General features: G+C 43.5%; 2 protein-coding genes across 5 annotated transcripts in view; one reads left to right on the top strand and one right to left on the bottom strand.

The window, feature by feature from the left end:
• Window positions 1-2576: 2576 nt before the first annotated feature.
• Window positions 2577-18706, bottom strand: LOC124013092 (tetratricopeptide repeat protein 39B-like). Of its 3 annotated transcripts, XM_046327248.1 has the most exons (19): window positions 18321-18706; window positions 18051-18068; window positions 10659-10699; window positions 9960-10064; window positions 9554-9685; window positions 9030-9106; window positions 7841-7970; window positions 7135-7240; window positions 6824-6889; window positions 6424-6532; window positions 5810-5877; window positions 5670-5729; window positions 5249-5410; window positions 4421-4512; window positions 4084-4204; window positions 3877-3988; window positions 3594-3711; window positions 3322-3438; window positions 2577-3226 (listed from the first exon to the last, which is right to left on the bottom strand). In XM_046327248.1, exons 3-19 carry the CDS (start codon window positions 10697-10699, stop codon window positions 3112-3114), a joined length of 1731 nt encoding a protein of 576 aa, XP_046183204.1. In that variant the 5' UTR covers window positions 18051-18068; window positions 18321-18706; the 3' UTR covers window positions 2577-3111. The 3 variants fall into 3 exon arrangements, with proteins under 3 accessions (XP_046183204.1, XP_046183203.1, XP_046183205.1); XM_046327247.1 differs by lacking the exon at window positions 18321-18706 and having other exon boundaries at window positions 18051-18286; XM_046327249.1 differs by lacking the exons at window positions 18051-18068; window positions 18321-18706 and adding an exon at window positions 17006-17106.
• The window catches only part of snapc3 (small nuclear RNA activating complex, polypeptide 3), a 31537-nt gene continuing 30854 nt past the window's right edge, over window positions 18667-19349 (top strand). The window contains exon 1 of one of the 2 annotated variants that reach the window (XM_046327255.1): window positions 18667-19051. In XM_046327255.1, the coding sequence (XP_046183211.1) occupies window positions 18813-19051 (239 nt within the window). In that variant the 5' untranslated portion in view covers window positions 18667-18812. The remainder of the gene's footprint in view (window positions 19052-19349) is intronic. The other variant, XM_046327254.1, reaches the window with a different exon arrangement.

The raw sequence follows: 19349 nt of genomic DNA, 5'->3' as shown, positions 1-19349 counted from the left end.
TAACCTCCGGAGATCGCAACCACCACCCTAAGACCTGACATGGTGCTCTGGTCCCGTTCACTCAGGTCTTCATCATTGAGCTCACAGTACCCTGGGAAAACTCAGTAGATGAGGCTTATGAGCGAAAACATCTGCGCTATGCTGATCTAGCTGCCGAAGCGCGGCATCATGGCTGGAACACAGAAGTCCGACCAGTGGAGGTGGGCTGCAGAGGTTGTGGCAACATCTACAACCAGACTGCTTAGAGACCTGGGAATTAAGGGCCAGAGCCAGCGTTCGGCAATCAAAGCTGTATCAGAGGCAGCAGAAGGCAGTAGTCAGTGGCTCTGGATGAAGAGGAAAGACCCAGCTGGGCCCCGAAGTGAGAGGGCCAGGAGGTATGCGGTCAACAATGCTTGACTCAGGGAGGAGGACGCCCCTGCCATGCATAGTCCCATGGGATGTTGGCTATCAACAACAATGAAACTCCTATGACTAATTGGGAATGGGACGCAAGCGTAGGATTGATCACCCTGTCGCTGGCCGCCTTTGGGGAGGGTGTATAGTGTGAAAGGCCGAAACACCCTAGGAACCAAAGGTACACTACTGACGATGCGCTCCCCAAATTTCACCAGGCTCACTGTTCATTAACTCTTGGAAGTGCTTGCACAAAGGATAGTAACATCTCATCCTGTGTTCTTGGAATCAGTAGGCACCGCTTACTAATGATTGGTTAAAATCATGACGCACATCAATGATGTCACTGGAAACACTTACCTTCCTTTCTTTATCCATTAAACATAGACACGTGCTGCCATTTTCACATATGTTGATGTTGGGGTTGTGCTGAAGATGAATCTGAAGTAAAATAAAATACCAAAAGTTTAACTCACCTTCAAGCATTTTTAACAGAGCCGTTTGGGGGCCAAATGAGCCGGCTCTTTTATGTGACGGAGCCAAATGATTCGCCTCACCGAAAATACTCGAGAAGCGTCATCGCAAAACACATCTGAACGTTCGGAGCAGCACTTTCGTCAGTGATCCTCGGACGCTGCAATTATTCTGATCTCATATAGTGGGGTTGTTCTGCATTTCTCAATATTAGAGCATGACTTCCAACCCACTGAAATATACACTACATGACAATATGGACACCTGCTCGTCAAACCTCATTCCAAAATAATGGACATTGATATGGCGTTGGTCCCGTTGCTTCTATAACAGCCTCTCTCTTCTGGAAAGGCTTTCTATTAGATGTTGGAGCATTGCTGCGGAGACTTGCTTCCATTCAGCCAAGAGCATCAGTGAGGTCGGGCACTGATTTTGGGCAATTAGGCCTGGCTCGCAGTCCGCGTTCCAATACATCCCATAGGTGTTCGGTGGGATTGAGGTCCGTGCAGGCCAGTCCAGTTCTTCCACACCCATTTCTTTATGTACCTCGCTTTGAGCACAGTGGCACTGTCATGCTGAAACAGGAGAGGGCCTTCCCCAAACTGTTGCCACAAAGTTAGACGCACAGAATCGTCTAGCATGTCATTTGTAACGTAAAGATTTCCCTTCACTGAAGCTAAGGGGCCTAGCCCCGAACCATGAAAAACAGGCACAGACCATTATTCTACCACAACTTCAGGTAGCATTTTCCTTGTATTCGCCAAACCCAAATGAGTTCGTCAGACTGCCAGATGGTTTAACTGCAACCTTTACAACACTCCAGCCGACACTTGGCATTGAACATTGTAATCTTAAACTTGTGTGCGACTGCTCAACCATGCAAACCAATTTCATGAAGCTCCTGGCGAACAGTTATTGTGCTGACCTTGCTTCCAGTGGCATTTTGGAACTCTGTAGTTTGTTGCTGCTGAGGACAGACTATTTGTACGCGCTACATGCTTCAATTCACGGCGTCCCGTTGTGTGAGTTTGTGTGGCCTACTACTTCACCGCTGAGCAGTTGTTGCTCCTAGACATTTCCACTTCACAATAACAGCACTTAGTTGACCAGGGCAGACATTCGACGAACTTGTTGGAAAGGTGGCATCTACGACGGTGCTACGTTGAAAGTCACTGAGCTCTTCAGTAAGGCCATTCTACTGTCAATGTGTGTGAATGGAGATTGCATGGCGGTGTGCTCGATTTTATACACCTGTCAGCAACGGGTGGCTGAAATAGCCGAATCCACTAATTTGAAGATGTGTCCACATACTTTTGTTTGTATATATACACACACACACACACACACACACACACACACACACACACACACACACACACACACACACACACACACACACACACACACACCTGAAACATGTCAGTTGGAGTTTGATTGTACAGTAAACGCGCTATAACAACCTCCGATTTGGATACAGTACTGAATAGTAACAAAAAGCATCCTCTGAAAACTGACTGAACAGTTATAATTTACTGCGCAGACAACAGTAATGTGCAGTTTTGTAGGTGTGATGCGTTTTGTTATTGAGATCTGATAATGACAAGTGGGCTCATTGTAGGATCTAATTGTCAGTGAATGAATGGCAGACAATTCATGCAAAAAAAATCAAAATCTCATTCATCCATTTCAACAGTTTTATTTGTCAAAATCTTTTGAGTAATCACTTAGGAAAAACTTCGCATTTCCAGTGCAGCTTCATACGTGGATAATAAAGAACCATGTGTTCAAATGTAAATGAATTGGTTAAATTAGCATTAAATGAAAACAGAGCAGAATGTATAACAGCATAATGTGTATAGGACATAAGTATAAGAGAACAGAAACCGTACAGGTACATGTCTTTACAGACTCATATCAAAAGGCTAAACCCAAAACATTTAGGCCATATCCTAACTTAAGATCCAAGTGTGTAGCTCACATGTTTCTTGTAAATTATGCATCAATTACAATGGAAGATTTGTGCTTAAAATGAGTTATGTACTCAAATCTCTAGTCATGAGTCGGCCCTACAGAAAAGACTCTAATTGTCATATTGCAACGTTTACATTTTAAGTGCAGGCTTTTTCTATGTGTACTATAATCAAGACTCTTTCAAGTCTGTACACCTCCATATCAAGGTAGAACGGAACCGAGATATTCAGCATTTCCTCGTTGGCAGTGGTGCCTTTGACCTTCACGACCTCAAGCTGACGTGCGGTGGGGTGGAAGTTTGGCCACAGAGGTCCCCATTGTGTTAAGGGCAGCATGGATACGGAAGTGTAGCCTCGACTCCATGCTATAACCCTTGTAGTTCAGCCTGTAAACATCCAGATACGTCTTAATAACATTCACTCTTCATCCAAGGCAGCAAACAATGCATCTAAAGTAGTGCTGGTTTCAATTGACACTTACTTGGCATTTTCTATGGTGGTGGTAGCCTTCCCCACGTCTCCTTGCTGCTTGTAGAGAAGACCCAGTTCATACATGCTGTATGGCACCAGGTAGCAGTCATGCTTGATCCTGTTTTCACTGTCAAAACAAATCACAACAATCAGATTGTAAGAAAGCCAACAGATCTATTACATTTGGGTGCATCAATAGTCTTAGTAGATGGTGGGCTGCCCCCTGAGGTGCCACACAAACCACATTCCTCAATGATCAGTGAATGGCGATAATAGCCTTACCTGGAGATGACGTGTGTGAAGCAGAGTTGGGCCTGGTCCAGATGGCCCAGGTGTCGCAGACACAGCCCCTTCAGCATCTGGACCAGGCACTGGTCATCCACGTGGTACTCTGATGGATCTGGGAGAGGAAAGAAAGAAAAAACAACTCGATTATTCTGTGTTAGACAGGGGCTGACGGACCAGAAATCAGCCCTGGCATTTCTACCACACCTGACCACCCCCCCCTTGAGACCCCCACACCGTCCCATAGATTAGACCTAGAGCATTGTGAAGGTAAACTCACTTGGGTCATTCTTCAGTTGCTCCTCTGCTTTCTCGATAGTAACCAGAATGCTCTCTGTCAGTTCAGGCCTTTTGCCAATGATGGTGAAGCCATTCCAAACGTATATCATTTCCTGTCATGAGGAAAATGCATTTTAGACCCAAATACCACATTTTAAAAGTTCCCGTATATTGCTTTGACTAAATAAAAAAAAAGAAGAGTTCTCACCACGGCAGGAATCACCAGCGTCACTGGGGTTGCGGCGCTGTACCGCTGAGCCTTCTTCGCGGCGAACTTCTCTGTTGGGATAGACTTCCCTGCAATCCGCAGCCGCAGGCTCTCCACTTGCCTATCAGACACACGAAAGTAGCCATAGCTATAAACCTTAACAACCCACCTTCCCTTTGTAATAGTGCCTTCTGTTCAGTTTATGATTCATGTAAATATTACATTTATGTCATCCTGAAAATAGTCATCTTTTTTTTGGTGTGGTCCTACTTTCTTTCAAGTTGTATAGTATCTTTGGGTGCCATACAAATAAAATGTCTTTATTGACAACACATACCTGAACAACTGTTCCACATTCTCCCCAGTTTTCTTCACCTCCTCCTCTGGCATCATGCTGAGGATGGAAGCTTTGTGGAACACGTATACAGCCTGCCAGGAGAGAACAAAAGTCACAATGAATATGAGCCATCTGTACCCAGACCTCCAGGGAATATACCAGTTTTAGAACATGGGGGAGCTGTAAAGAGCAAGGAGGAAAGACCATAAGGGATGGATAAAAACATTTTTTTAAGTGTAGGAAGGAGAGTTACTGGAAAAGGACCTTAATCTGTGACCAGGAAGTAAAATGGTTTAAGTTAGGCTGCTAGGGCAGCAGGTAGCCTAGCGGTTAGTGTTGGGCCAGTAACCAAAATGTCACTGGTTCATGTACACAAGGTGAAAAATCTATCGATGTCCACTTGATCCTAATCTGCACCGGAGGGCATCATACCACTATGGCAGACCCTGTAAAATAACACATTTCACTGCACCTTTCCAGTGTATGCAACAACAACAAAAAGTGTGTGTTCTATACCTGGGAACTCCATCCTAAATGTTTTAGTCAGGCTGCTACAGGTGTACTATACCTGGGAACTCCATCCTAAATGTTTTAGTCAGGCTACTACAGGTGTACTATACCTGTGAACTCCATCCTAAATGTTTTAGTCAGGCTGCTACAGGTGTACTATACCTGGGAACTCCATCCTAAATGTTTTAGTCAGGCTACTACAGGTGTACTATACCTGGGAACTCCATCCTAAATGTTTTAGTCAGGCTGCTACAGGTGTACTATACCTGGGAACTCCATCCTAAATGTTTTAGTCAGGCTGCTACAGGTGTTCTATACCTGGGACCACTTGCTCTCTTTGCAGAGAAGGTCTGCATACTGGTATGCCTCCAGCCAGTCCTGCTGGAAGGAGTAGGACCACATAAGCTCCCAGTAACACAGATGGTGGATCTGACGCCACTCCTGCTGTGCAGCTATGCACTCCAGGAACTTCTTCTGGGCCTGGCGGACAGATGCACAAAACAAGGAGATATGGTTCTTATTAGACAGAGGGGTCGATTTTATAACTTGTAACATCGCAGACAGGGTCATATTCATTAGGGCACAGCATAGCAAAATGCTTTGCAGCAGAACACAAGCGTTTCTCATTGGACAAGTTCAGGAAGTTGCTCCCAATGATGTTTTCTTCCATTTGGTACCTAATGAATACAACCCAGGAAAATGTATGAAGATGCCATTCTTAAAAAGGGAGATTACTCACAAATTCAAAGTTACCCTTGAGCAGAGCAATCCTGGCCTGGTAGAAGAGAATGAGGGCCCCCTAGAGAACAACCACAGTCGATGTTAACGGAGGAGATGGGCAAGTGGGAAGACCTTGCAGGAGGGGGACTGTTCACTTACATGGGGGAACTTTTCAATGTAGGGCTCCAGAAGAACATCAGACTCTTCCAGGTTTGCCTCACCAGTACCTATAGAGAAGGAAAGACAAGGCATCAATCAACCCTAATGGCTGTTGTGAATTAAAACCCATTATCTAAGGATACATTTAAACAGGCAGTCCAATTCTGCCTGTCTGTTTCAATAATTCATCTTTTGTCCAATCAAATCAGTTCTGAAAAATATTTGATGTGAAAAGACCTGATTGGTCAAAAGATAAATGAGTGGAAAAGAGATCAAATGGGCTGCCTGTGTAAACACAGCCTAATAGGCCATACAAATGGATTAAATGCTCTTCACATAAGAAACCAGCTGAAGACAAAGTGACTTTGTAAAACGTGACTGCGACAGTTGATGATCACAGTACTGTAGTAACAATGGAGCAGTTCAGCATCATCACCACCAGAGGGCATCCTTTATCCTCAAAACTCCAGTGGCCTGTGTGGCATTTAAGGAGAAAGTCAAATGTTGCCCTTAGACACAGGTCTTGGGTCCTTTTTGGGTTTTCCCCAATTTAGGGTTCCGAGGTTATGGTAAGGTTTCGGGGAGGGAAAGCTGATCCTAGATCTGTACCTTACCCAGTATGACGCTGATGTAGAGGTGGTACATCAGGAGGCACAGGGTGCTGAGGATGGAGCGCAGGCTGTTGCTGGCTGCCCCCTCCCTCAGCTGGGACAGACCCACTTCCTGCACAACAAGCCTCTATCAACTACATCCACTTCATTGCATCGTCATTTGCTTAATTAGGAGACATAATGGGAAGTAAACTAAAGAAATGTATCATTTCAAACATTTACAGATGTATTCTTTTTTTACTTATGCAAGCACTCAGTTTTTGGGGGACAATAATTACTTTGAAGAAAAATAGACTCCCCACTTGGACTATCCAAGAGAAAAGGAGTATTTTGCAAGGCGACCGGTGTAATGCTGAATAGTCTGTCAGAGAGAGAAGTGGTGAGACTGCTCCTCGTCACCTACCCGGTCTCCAGAGAAACCCATCCACTCCAGTAGTCTGAGGACCTTGCTCGGCAAGAGAGACAAATACTGAAAGAGGAAAACCAAATGGTGAAGATAGTGACCTCAGCATCTGAGGACCACAAAACAAAAATCCCCCTTCCATGTCAAAGAAAAAAACAGCCAATAGAAAATAAAAACATTCATCATTTTTGAGTTGAGAAAAAACATTTGTAATCTTACATTTGACCGCTTTAGCAACTCTTATTAATCTGCCTGTCCTACCATCTTCTACCTCACCCATAACGCTGAAGCTGAAACACCAACGCTCTTACCAAGTTAAATGAACCAATGCCCATGTTCACACCACTCCTGAAGTGAGTTTGTGTCCTCATCTGGTCAGACTGGCTCTTTGCCATGGTTGACATAACATCACATTCCCTTGTAGAGAGGAGCCAAACAGGCATTTGGTTATTTTATAAGGATCCACATTAGACATTGCTAATGAAGCAGCTACTCTTCCTGGGGTCCACACAAAACATGACATAATACGGAACATTTATAGACAACAGCAGCTCGTGGACAGAATGACATTTTGAACTATGAACTTGAGTACACTATCAACCATGCAAGATCTCCCAAAATACTTGACTCTCAAATGTGACCCTGCTAAAAACAATCACTGCTTCATAACATCTGATTCATTGCTTTCTAGTGCATCAATTCTGAGAACAGTCATTCATATACTGAAAGCACAGGAGGCTGGTGAGAGGATGGTAGAGGCGGCTAATAATAAACTGGAATGGAGTGAATGGTATCAAACATATGGAAACCACGTTTGATGTGCTTGATACCATTCCAGCCATTACTTTGAGCCTGTCCTCCCCAATTAAGGTGTCACCAGCCACCTGTGGCTGGACTACCCAAACACAAAACATAATATCATTTTCACATTATATCAACCAGTTCATGTGAAACCATGCAAGACCAGGGTAAGTCGTGTGAAGAAAAAATAAAATAAATAAATAAAAAACTGCCCACTTGTAGATCAGAAAGCTGTTACGGATCTTCATGCCTCCTTTGATGAAGCTCATCATGCTCTCGTCCAGAAAAGTGAGTGCAGCCTTCTGCAATAGTGTCTCAGCATAGCACAACTCCGCATGCATCTCCTCTGCAGCGGGCAAGGAGCAAAAAAAGAGAGATGCCTGTCAGTCAAAAGTCCAGAACAGACGCACACATTTAAACCAATGTGGATGTAGTACATGTAAACAGTGCATTCGGAAAGTATTCAGGACCCCTTCCCTTTTTCCACATTGTTACGTTGCCTTATTCTGAAATTGATTAAATACATTTGTCAATCTACACACACAATAACAGGTTTAGACATTTCTGCAGAACATAGAAATGTATTTACAAAAGTATTCAGAGCCTTTGCTATTGACCCTTTGAAATTGAGCTCAGGTTCATCCTGTTTCCATTGATCATCCTTGAGCTGTTTCTACAACTTGATTGGAGTCCACTTGTGGTAAATTCAATTGATTGGGCATGATTTGGAAAGGCACACACCTGTCTATATAAGGTCCCACAGTTGACAGTGCATGTCAGAGCAAAAACCAAGCCATGAGGTCAAAGGAATTGTCTGTAGAGCGCCAAAACAGGATTGTGTTGAGGCACATACCCAAGAAGAATCAAGGCTGTAATCGCTGCCAAAGGTGCTTCAACAAAGTACTGAGTAAAGGGTATGAACATGTACGTAAACATGATTTTTTTTTTCAAATTTTAATTAGCGAACATTTCTAAACTTTTTTGCTTTGTCATTATGGGGTATTGTGTGTGTAGATTGAAAAATAATTTAATACATTTTAGAATAACTTAACAAAATGTGGAAAAAGTAATGGGGTCTGAAAACTTTCCAAATAAACTATACTGTGCATACATTATAATTTTGCTACAGAAAATAGTATTTTAACCCCATGTGTGCTGGGCATCCTGAAGCATGACAACCAAAACAATAAAATACATGAAATCAATCAAAAGGCCAGTCATGAAACATGTATATTTCAGTATGGATGACGCATACTACATGTATGGATGACTCGTACTACATGTATGGATGACGCATACTACATGTATGGATGACTCGTACTACATGTATGGATGTCTAGATGTCGACATATTGATATCCTCCTTTATAACCTACAACCATCACGGAGATGGTAGCCAATCACACCTTCAGTTAAGTCGTCAGCTGGCTGCTTGTAAAACATCTCAGTGATGGCCTCCACCATGGTAGTCTTCTTCCGGAACCTGTGATGAGATAACGTACTGTGTTAAAGTTACAATCCTTAGTTGCTTCATCCACCTTTGGACAAAAATGTATAATATGTGCACTACGATTGATTCTTGAAGAATATAACACAGATAAATGCCTCATGAGCGTAGTTCAACTGTCATAAGCAAATGTACATGTTGTGTTCTGATGGGGTAACTCCAGTGTTTGCAAACTAACAGTCCTTGCATCAGCCATTGTTGTATTACTCCAGGTCCATCCTTCAGCTTTTTACCAACACAGAGGCGGGGTGTCCGCTTAGCTATTGTTTTGATTCAAGACTCTAGCTCGAAGTCCTGCCATTGCCCAACAATGTCTGAATCTGACGTGTGAGATAAAGCTTCTTCAATGCATTGGCAATTGAAACTCTATAGAATGAGATGCCCTACATTCATGTCATTTCTATGAGAGAAGCAAAACCGTACATCTGGCACGTCTGCAGAGACTCCTTCAGAGCAGTCATGGCCTTTTCAACATCCTTGGGTTCAAAGGTCATGCCCGCCTGCATGGCCAGCATGCTGCTGTAGCCCACAGCGTGGTACATACTCTGGCTCCTCCTGAGAGAACATGACAAAGCCCTTCAGAAACAGAAGAAACTCGAGAAGCATTTTTATTGAGAAATGGATCCAATGTGACCAACCAATGAATATACACAGAGAAGGTGGACAGTTTCTGGTAGCCAATAAGGACAATTCATGTTGGCAATATTGCAGTAGAATACACTTTACCGAACAGGTCACCACCAATCACTATTAGAGACAGACATGAGCAGTTCATCTTAAAGCATGTAAAGCCTCAAGGCAAGCTATGATGAAGTTGACTGGGACATACCAGGGTCTGAGGAGATCCAAGGCGTCTGAGAACCGGTTGTTGAGGAAGAGGTCAAGGGCTTTGGCACTATCCTGCAACGCAGTCTCTAAATCCATCTGGGATTTCCTGGGAAGGGAAACAGAAGTGCAGATCAGGTGTAGTATTTCTCCAGTAATGTTCCACACATGGATGTCATTTCTAGAGTCCTGTCAAAATCAGCCAAAGGGTTACTCGAGTACTATTTGAGAAGGTTGGGTAACAAAATGTCCTAGGCGGCAAAGGTCATTTATTGGCGTAATAAAATAAAACTCACAACCCATGTGATTCCAAACTGTTCAAACCCCTCTTGCTGGCGTTGAGAATTTGGAAACTTTAAAGCTACTTTCCAATAATTCGACACTCTTCCATGTCTTGTGTGTTTATATGATACCAGGGGTCGAATCCCAACAGAGTTCCTAAAAACTTGAGTCCACATTGACCCTGTTCTGAGTCCGGATTGCAGTCCACCAGTTGAGTATGGGGGCTATAGCAATCACAGCATGTGGCAGACCGTATTAAATATCTATTTAGACACAGAACACAATGTTGAATGTGTCTGCATCGGCTGAGATTTGTGCTGTAGGCATTAATACTGTAACTATGGTTACATAGCTCTTTTTACATAGAGGGAAGAGCTAAATCAGTGTGTATCTTAGCATAGACTTGAAGTAGGAGACTTACATCTTATCAGGTACCAGGAGAAAGGGATCCTCTGGGTCCATCTGAAAGTCAAGGAAATCAAGTTTATCAACTGCACAAGGAGCCATCATCAGTGCCTAGCCAAACTGCAAGCCCTTTGGCTGTGTTTATACAGGCAGACATATTTTCATACTCCTCTCCACTAACTGGTCTTTTGACCAATCCCATTGGAGCTTTTCACATCAGTTCTTTTTCAGAGCTCTTTTTCAGAGCTGATCTGATTGGTCAAAAGGCCAATTAGTGGACAAATAAAAGACATGGGATAAGTGTAAACGTAACCTCGTGAGAATCAATCGAAATACCATCGCAGTGAATTTATTTTTCTTCTTTGGTATAGCAGTGCATTTGTCACAGGATTCCCATTGGATAATTGAGAATGTTGGGCCTCGTTCAAGTTCCTTAAGTGTATCCTTCCTTACCCTCTTCCTTGAGGTGTTTCTAATCAGTTATTACTTCAAAGGGAAGGCAATAACAAAGAAGTCCCTTACAGTGAGGGGTTTATTAATCCTTGTTCACACTGCAGGCCTTTACGCTCAAATCATTTTTGCTTTTCAAATCCGCTTTGGAATACTGACTGTCCAAACCGCAAGTTACAAGTGACCAAATCGGTTGGGTGTGTGTTCAGACTGCAGTCATTTGCTGACATGGCTATGCTAGTTGTCATAGTAATGACGGGTGTGTGCACAGTGGTGTAGGCTGATTGGTGGTGGTGCTCGTGGTTCCTTTCACTCAGAAGTTATATAACAATCTAAGGTGACAACAATGCCTGCCATGGACGTTTCCCAGGTGCTTGGAATACTCAATTAGTGTAAATAAATGTTTTGAGCTTCAAAGCATAAGACAGTCCAACTTTCAAAATAGTTGACTGCTAGCCACAGCAATCAACTAGGTAGCTGTTTAGCTCTCTAGCACACAAACTAATTTGTTTGTCAACAATTAACAAGCTAGTTACATGTTCTTGTCAAACTGTCGTAGCTCGCAAATAACAAGATATGCAGAATAAGTCTAAAAACCACTTCAGGGCAAATAAATCAGATTTGACTGTTAAGACAAGTCACAGCGCCAGGAATCAGATTTGTACCGGACTTCAAACGACCTACAAAAGGGCTTTGAAGCGGGTCTTAAAATAACCGATTCCATGTGCTTTTTGGCTGTTCAGAATGCAGGAAAAAGAAAAGACTCATATCAGAAATGAGAGAAAAAAAAATGGATTTGAGTCATTTCAAACTGCCAATGTGAACAAGGCTTTAATACCCCAGGTGAACCAGGTTACTGTTGATTGCATTCGTTTTAGAACCGTGCTGCTTCCTAGGCATGAGCCAGGTGCCCGTTTTGGCCGATGGCGAAGTTTTAAAACAAAAGTGACGTAGGTTAGCTCTTTACACTCATACCCATATACCGGTTCCGAAAAGCCCATTTTGATAAGTGTCACTGATAACTGAACTAAATGACTAAAACCCCATAGCACTCACTTCTGCCATCATTAAGTCCACTGAGAGACTACTCAAGGATCATATCACCGCCACCTTACCAGCCACCCTAGACCCACTTCAGTTTGCATACCGCCCCAACAGGTCCACAGACGCAATCGCCATCCCACTGCCCCATCTTATCTGGACAAAAGGAATACCTATGTAAGAATGCTATTCATTGACTACAGCTCAGCATTCAACACCATAGTGCCCTCAAGCTAGAGGCCCTGGGTCTCAACCCTTCCCTGTGCAATTGGGTCCTGGACTTTGACGGGCCGCCCCCAGGTGATGACAGTAGGAAACAACATCTCCACTTGGCTGACCCTTAACACTGGGGTCACAAAAGGGTGAGTGCTCAGCCCCCTCCTGTACTCCCTGTTCACCCACGACTGCGTGGCCATGCACGCCTCCAACTCAATCATCAAGTTTGCAGATGACAAAACAGTAGTGGCCTTGATTACCAACAAAGAAGAGACAGCCTATAGGGAGGAGGTGAGGGCACTCTGAGTGTGGTGTCAGGAAAACAACGTCAACAAAAGGAGATGATCGTGGACTTCAGAAACAGCAGAGGGAGCACCCCCCCCCCCTATCCACATCGAAGGGACAGCAGTGGAGAAGGTGGAAAGTTACGTTCCTGGGCGTACACATCAGACACTGAAAAGGTCCACACACACAGAATTTGGTGAAGAAGGATCAACAGCGCCTCTTCAACCACAGGAGGCTGAAGAAATTTGGCTCGTCACCCAAACCCTGACAAACTTTTACAGAAGCACAATTGAGAGCATCCTGTTGGTCTGCATAACGGCCTGGTACGTCAACTGCACCGCCCTCAACTGCAAAGCTCTCCAGAGAGTGGTGCGGTCTGCACAATGCATCACCAGAGGGCAAGACTACCTGCCCTCCTACAGCACCCGGTGTCACAGGAAGGCCAAAAAGATCATCAAGGACAACCACCGAGCCACTGTCTGTTCGTACCGCTATCATCCAGAAGGCGAGATCAGTCCAGGTGCATCAAAGCAGGGACCGAGAGACTGAAAAACAGCTTCTAAAACAGCCATCACTAACTGTAGGCTGCTGCCTACATTGAGACCCAATCACTGGCCACTTTAATAGATGAATCACTAGTCACTTTAAATCATGTATACATATCTTACATTACTCATATCATACACTGCTCAAAAAAATAAAGGGAACACTAAAATAACACATCCTAGATATGAATGAATGAAATATTCTTATTAAATACTTTTTTCTTTACATAGTTGAATGTGCTGACAACAAAATCACACAAATTATCAATGGAAATCAAATTTATCAACCCATGGAGGTCTGGATTTGGAGTCACACTCAAAATTAAAGTGGAAAACTACACTACAGGCTGATCCAACTTTGATGTAATGTCCTTAAAACAAGTCAAAATGAGGCTCAGTAGTGTGTGTGGCCTCCACGTGCCTGTATGACCTCCCTACAACGCCTGGGCATGCTCCTGATGAGGTGGTGGATGGTCTCCTGAGGGATCTCCTCCCAGACCTGGACTAAAGCATCCGCCAACTCCTGGACAGTCTGTGGTGCAATGTGGCGTTGGTGGATGGAGCGAGACATGATGTCCCAGATGTGCTCAATTGGATTCAGGTCTGGGGAACGGGCGGACCAGTCCATAGCATCAATGCCTTCCTCTTGCAGGAACTGCTGACACAGCCACATGAGGTCTAGCATTGTCTTGCATTAGGAGGAACCCAGGGCCAACCGTACCAGCATATGGTCTCACAAGGGGTCTGAGGATCTCATCTCGGTACCTAATGGCAGTCAGGCTACCTCTGGCGAGCACATGGAGGGCTGTGCGGCCCCCCAAAGAAATGCCACTCCACACCATGACTGAGCCACCGCCAAACCGGTCATGCTGAAGGATGTTGCAGGCAGCAGAACGTTCTCCACGGCGTCTCCAGACTGTCACGTCTGTCACATGTGCTCAGTGTGAACCTGCTTTCATCTGTGAAGAGCACAGGGCGCCAGTGGCGTATTTGCCAATCTTGGTGTTCTCTGGCAAATGCCAAACGTCCTGCATGGTGTTGGGCTGTAAGCACAACCCCCACCTGTGGACGTCGGGCCCTCATACCGTCCTCATACCACCCTCATGGAGTCTGTTTCTGACCGTTTGAGCAGACACATGCACATTTGTGGCCTGCTGGAGGTCATTTTGCAGGGCTCTGGCAGTGCTCCTCCTGCTCCTCCTTGCACAAAGGCGGAAGTAGCGGTCCTGCTGCTGGGTTGTTGCCCTCCTACGGCCTCCTCCACGTCTCCTGATGTACTGGCCTGTCTCCTGGTAGTGCCTCCATGCTCTGGACACTACACTGACAGACACAGCAAACCTTCTTGCCACAGCTCGCATTGATGTGCCATCCTGGATGAGCTGCACTACCTGAGCCACTTGTGTGGGTTGTAGACTCCGTCTCATGCTACCACTAGAGTGAAAGCACTGCCAGCATTCAAAAGTGACCAAAAAATCAGCCAGGAAGCATAGGAACTGAGAAGTGGCCTGTGGTCACCACCTGCAGAACCACTCCTTTATTGGGGGTGTCTTGCTAATTTCCTATAATTTCCACCTGTTGTCTATTCCATTTGCACAACAGCATGTGAAATGTATTGTCAATCAGTGTTGCTTCCTAAGTGTACAGTTTGATTTCACAGAAGTGTGATTGACTTGGAGTTAAACACAATGTAAGTGTTCCCTTTATTCTTTTGAGCAGTGTATGTATGTACTGTACTTTATACCATCTACTGCACCATGCCTATGCCGATCGGACATCGCTCATCGATATACTTACATGAACATATTCTCATTCACCCCTTTAGATGTGTGTATTAGGTAGTTGTTGGGGAATGGTTAGATTACTTAGATATTACTGCACTGTCGGAACTAGAAGAACAAGCATTTCGCTACACTCGCGTTAACATCTGCCAACCATGTGTATGTGACCAATAAGATTTGATTTGACATTGGGACACAGGGGCTGTACAGTAACATGCTCATAGAATTAGAATATCAGAATGGCCATCAATCTTCTTATGATGGAATAAATGTCAGTCATTTTGGTCAGGGAGTTGGTCAACCATCTTTTCCAGCGCTGTGATAATATACTGATTAAAAATATAAACGCAACATGTAAAGTGTTGGTCCCATGTTTCATGAGCTGAAATAAAAGATACCATCAATGTTCCATATGCACAAAAACCTTCTCAAATTTTGAGCACAAATGTGTTTACATCCCTGTTAGTGAGCATTTCTCCCATTTACCAAGATAAATCAATCCATCTGACAGGTGTGGCATATCGAGTAGCTGATTAAAGAGCTTGATCATTACACAGGTGCACCTTGTGCTGGGGACACCAAAAGGCCACTGTAACATGTGCATTTTTGTCACACAACAATCGGCATTCTAAGTGCAGGAGTGTCCACCAGAGCCTTTGCCAGAGAATTTAATGTTAAGTTCTCTACCGCCAATGTCATAACTCATTCTGATTGGATGGGCATGGCTCCCAAGTGGCTCCCAAGTGGGTGGCCCCTGCCCAGTCATGTGAAATCCATAGATTATGGCCTAATGCATTTACTTCAATTTACTGATGTCCTTATATGAACTGTAACTCAGTAAAAGCGTTAATTGTTGCATGTTGCCTTTATATTTTCGTTCAGTATATATGCACACCAAAATGACAATCTGCTTCTCTGAATTGCCTTGTGAAAGTCTAACATTGTAAGACTGTATTTAGTAACGTAGCTAGTCATATTGGCAATAGAACACACTTTCAAATGCCCACCTGACCAGTTTGCAATTTAGTATGGACCTTTTTAGAATGCGTAAACAGTAATTGTGTGATGGCGGGATGCAGGGTTGTGTTCCATAGAAAACAACTCAGCTTGCGCTAGTAGTTTTCAACAGCACAGCTAGGAGAGCCCTACTGGTATGGTAGTTCCTCAACAGCACAGCTAGGAGAGCCCTATTGGTATGGTAGTTCCTCAACAGCACAGCTAGGAGAGCCCTATTGGTATGGTAGTTCCTCAACAGCACAGCTAGGAGAGCCCTATTGGTATGGTAGTTCCTCAACAGCACAGCTAGGAGAGCCCTATTGGTATGGTAGTTCCTCAACAGCACAGCTAGGAGAGCCCTACTGGTATGGTAGTTCCTCAACAGCACAGCTCAACAGCACAGCTAGAGCCCTATTGGTATGGTAGTTCCTCAACAGCACAGCTAGGAGAGCCCTATTGGTATGGTAGTTCCTCAACAGCACAGCTAGGAGAGCCCTACTGGTATGGTAGTTCCTCAACAGCACAGCTAGGAGAGCCCTATTGGTATGGTAGTTCCTCAACAGCACAGCTAGGAGAGCCCTATTGGTATGGTAGTTCCTCAACAGCACAGCTAGGAGAGCCCTATTGGTATGGTAGTTCCTCAACAGCACAGCTAGGAGAGCCCTATTGGTATGGTAGTTCCTCAACAGCACAGCTATTGGAGAGCCCTATTGGTATGGTAGTTCCTCAACAGCACAGCTAGGAGAGCCCTATTGGTATGGTAGTTCCTCAACAGCACAGCTAGGAGAGCCCTATTGGTATGGTAGTTCCTCAACAGCACAGCTAGGAGAGCCCTACTGGTATGGTAGTTCCTCAACAGCACAGCTAGGAGAGCCCTATTGGTATGACAATAACAACTTGCTATTTAGAGCATTTACCCAAAATGCATGTCTTGTTTTTGGCTTCAAGGACGATAACAATTGTAGGCTATAACAGATGTGCATTGTCACGCAGTGAGAACGATAATTGAGATAATCCAAATAATGAATGATTACCTAGTGGGGCAAACAAACCTTTTTACTTCTTGCTGTAGGCCCACATCATCCTCTTCCTGCATCCCTACTTGTAGCCTACCTGACTCTGGTAGAATGCACTTTCACCTCTCACTATCAGTCTTGCATGTGCATCTTCCTGAATTAATATGAGATATTTTAACAGATCAATGTCGCTGGCTTAACGCAAAATCATTTAGCTATAGTGTGGATGTAGGGCTGTTTTTGTAATAATGAGTTTATGAATGCATTTAATCTGTAACCTATAAACTGCATGGTTTCCCGACTTTTAGTGGGAGGACAACACACCATATCTAGAAAATATTAACTTCAATTTCACGTGGATATGGTGACTATTATATCAATAGATGCGCTTACAGCCCTTTCCAATGCCATCTCTCGCATAACGAATTTTAAGACACAAAAATATCCTACCATGTCCAACGAACAAATTAGGCCTGTCTGCATGCATAAAATTGTACCGAAACCTCCTATTTCCATCACAGCTGTCTTTGTTGATTTGTTTAGAAGGTAGCATATGACTTTAAAAGCATAACAACTGGGGATGGAAACGTGGTTAGTAAAGCAGCCCACTTAATTGTTACCCAGAAATGATTTGATATTGAGATTTTAAAAAAGGCAACATTGGACCTTTTAAAGAACAAAACAATGAAGCTATTAGGCAGGTTCGAACAAATTACACTTTCCAACTCTAAAGTAATGTGTATGATGCTATACAATTATATTGAACGCTTCTATAGAAAGTAGGATTTGGCCAACAACAACAAAAAAATGTTGGTCAGTCCCATGATAGCAGATTATTTTAGTGGACATACAAAATAACCCCCCAAAATTACATCACAATTTTATCCATAGAAGGGTCCTTTGGAAGAAGGACTGTTGACATATATTTAACATTGTTATTGAAATGTAACCACTTTAAAATTCATGGACAGATCTACAAGGACTGATCATCAATGATATCAACATTACAGATTTAACCTTTAAAATGTAGGCCTATTGAACATTCAAATAAAAATAAGTAAAAAGGCTAAAAACTTATTACCTTTTGGATGTTCCCATTCTTCACGTGAGCCATGTTCGATTATCAAATAAAGAAGAAACGTATTTATAAATACATTGGGGGGAATAGGTCTAAAAGATACCAGTTGTTGAAATAAAGAATAGTTCTCTCTGAATTTAGACGAAAAAAATAGCTATTGGGCTTTGGAGTTAATCTTTCACCAAAAGGAAGAGAACTTGCCCATTTGACACCTTTATAAAATAGCCTACTAAATTATGCATGGTGGGGTTACATAATCAAGGACCCACCCACCTAAATTGCAGGGCTCCGGAGTGGCGCAGCCGTCTAAGGCACTACATCTCATTGCAAGAGGCGTCACTACAGTACCTGAGTCGAAACCAGGCTGTATCAAATCCGGCCGTGAATGGTAGTTCTGATAGGACGGCGCACAATTGGCCCAGAATTAGTTCTTAACTGACTTGCCTAGTTAAATAAAGGTTAAATATAAATTTTAAAAATGCAAAACGCAGCCCCACAATTAGCCTGTATTAGAGAAGGGGTTCGATTAATCTCGCCCGGGCACCCGTTTCGGCGTGTTTTTGCCCGGCTGAAAGTTGATTGCATTCGATTTGGAACCTGGCTGCCCCACTCTGTTTTATGGCGAAGTCGGCGCAATGCAAAAGTGACGTGTATAAATATAAAATAAATGTAAAATAACTCAATCAATCAGTAGTTTCTCTTGTATTTTCCCATCTCGAGACACTTCATTACCCAGCGTTACCTGGGAGTTTTGACGTCATTTAGATGAAAAAAATGGCGGCGGGCAGCAGCTCAAACGTGAACGAAAATATTCCCGTTTTTGAGTATAAAGACATAAACACCAAACCATTCCACGTTGGCTCATTCAGAACCGCATGGCTTGAGAAATTGAAACCAATTGACTATTCCTACGAGGATAAATACGAAGAGACTGAAGATGCCGACTTTGCAAAGGAAATGGGAATCGCACCAGAAACGTTGGATGAACTGAAAGCTATCTGCAGGTTTGTACAGTAAGGGGTAGTTATAAATGTATTTGCTACTCTAGCTAGGTAGCTGAAAATCCATTGTGTCTGTCTAGTTGACGAGCAGTAACTTCTCAATATGCTAGTTATCGTTTGTCAATACTATGTTTGTTGTTGAACTTCAGCGTCTATAGTAGTGGACCAGGGATATAACTTCCCTTTGTTTTTGTTTTATAACGCATTTTAGAATATTGGTCAGAACTAGTGGTATCAGAGATGGTTTTTAAAAAGAGAAGGTTCGGACCTTTTGCTGTCAAATGACCCATCTGTTCTGTAA

The sequence above is a fragment of the Oncorhynchus gorbuscha genome, linkage group LG24 (assembly GCF_021184085.1).
Source record: "Oncorhynchus gorbuscha isolate QuinsamMale2020 ecotype Even-year linkage group LG24, OgorEven_v1.0, whole genome shotgun sequence".
Classification (NCBI taxonomy): domain Eukaryota; kingdom Metazoa; phylum Chordata; class Actinopteri; order Salmoniformes; family Salmonidae; genus Oncorhynchus; species Oncorhynchus gorbuscha.
Note: the sequence above shows the minus strand (reverse complement) of the source record. Positions and strands in the feature narration are given on the sequence as shown.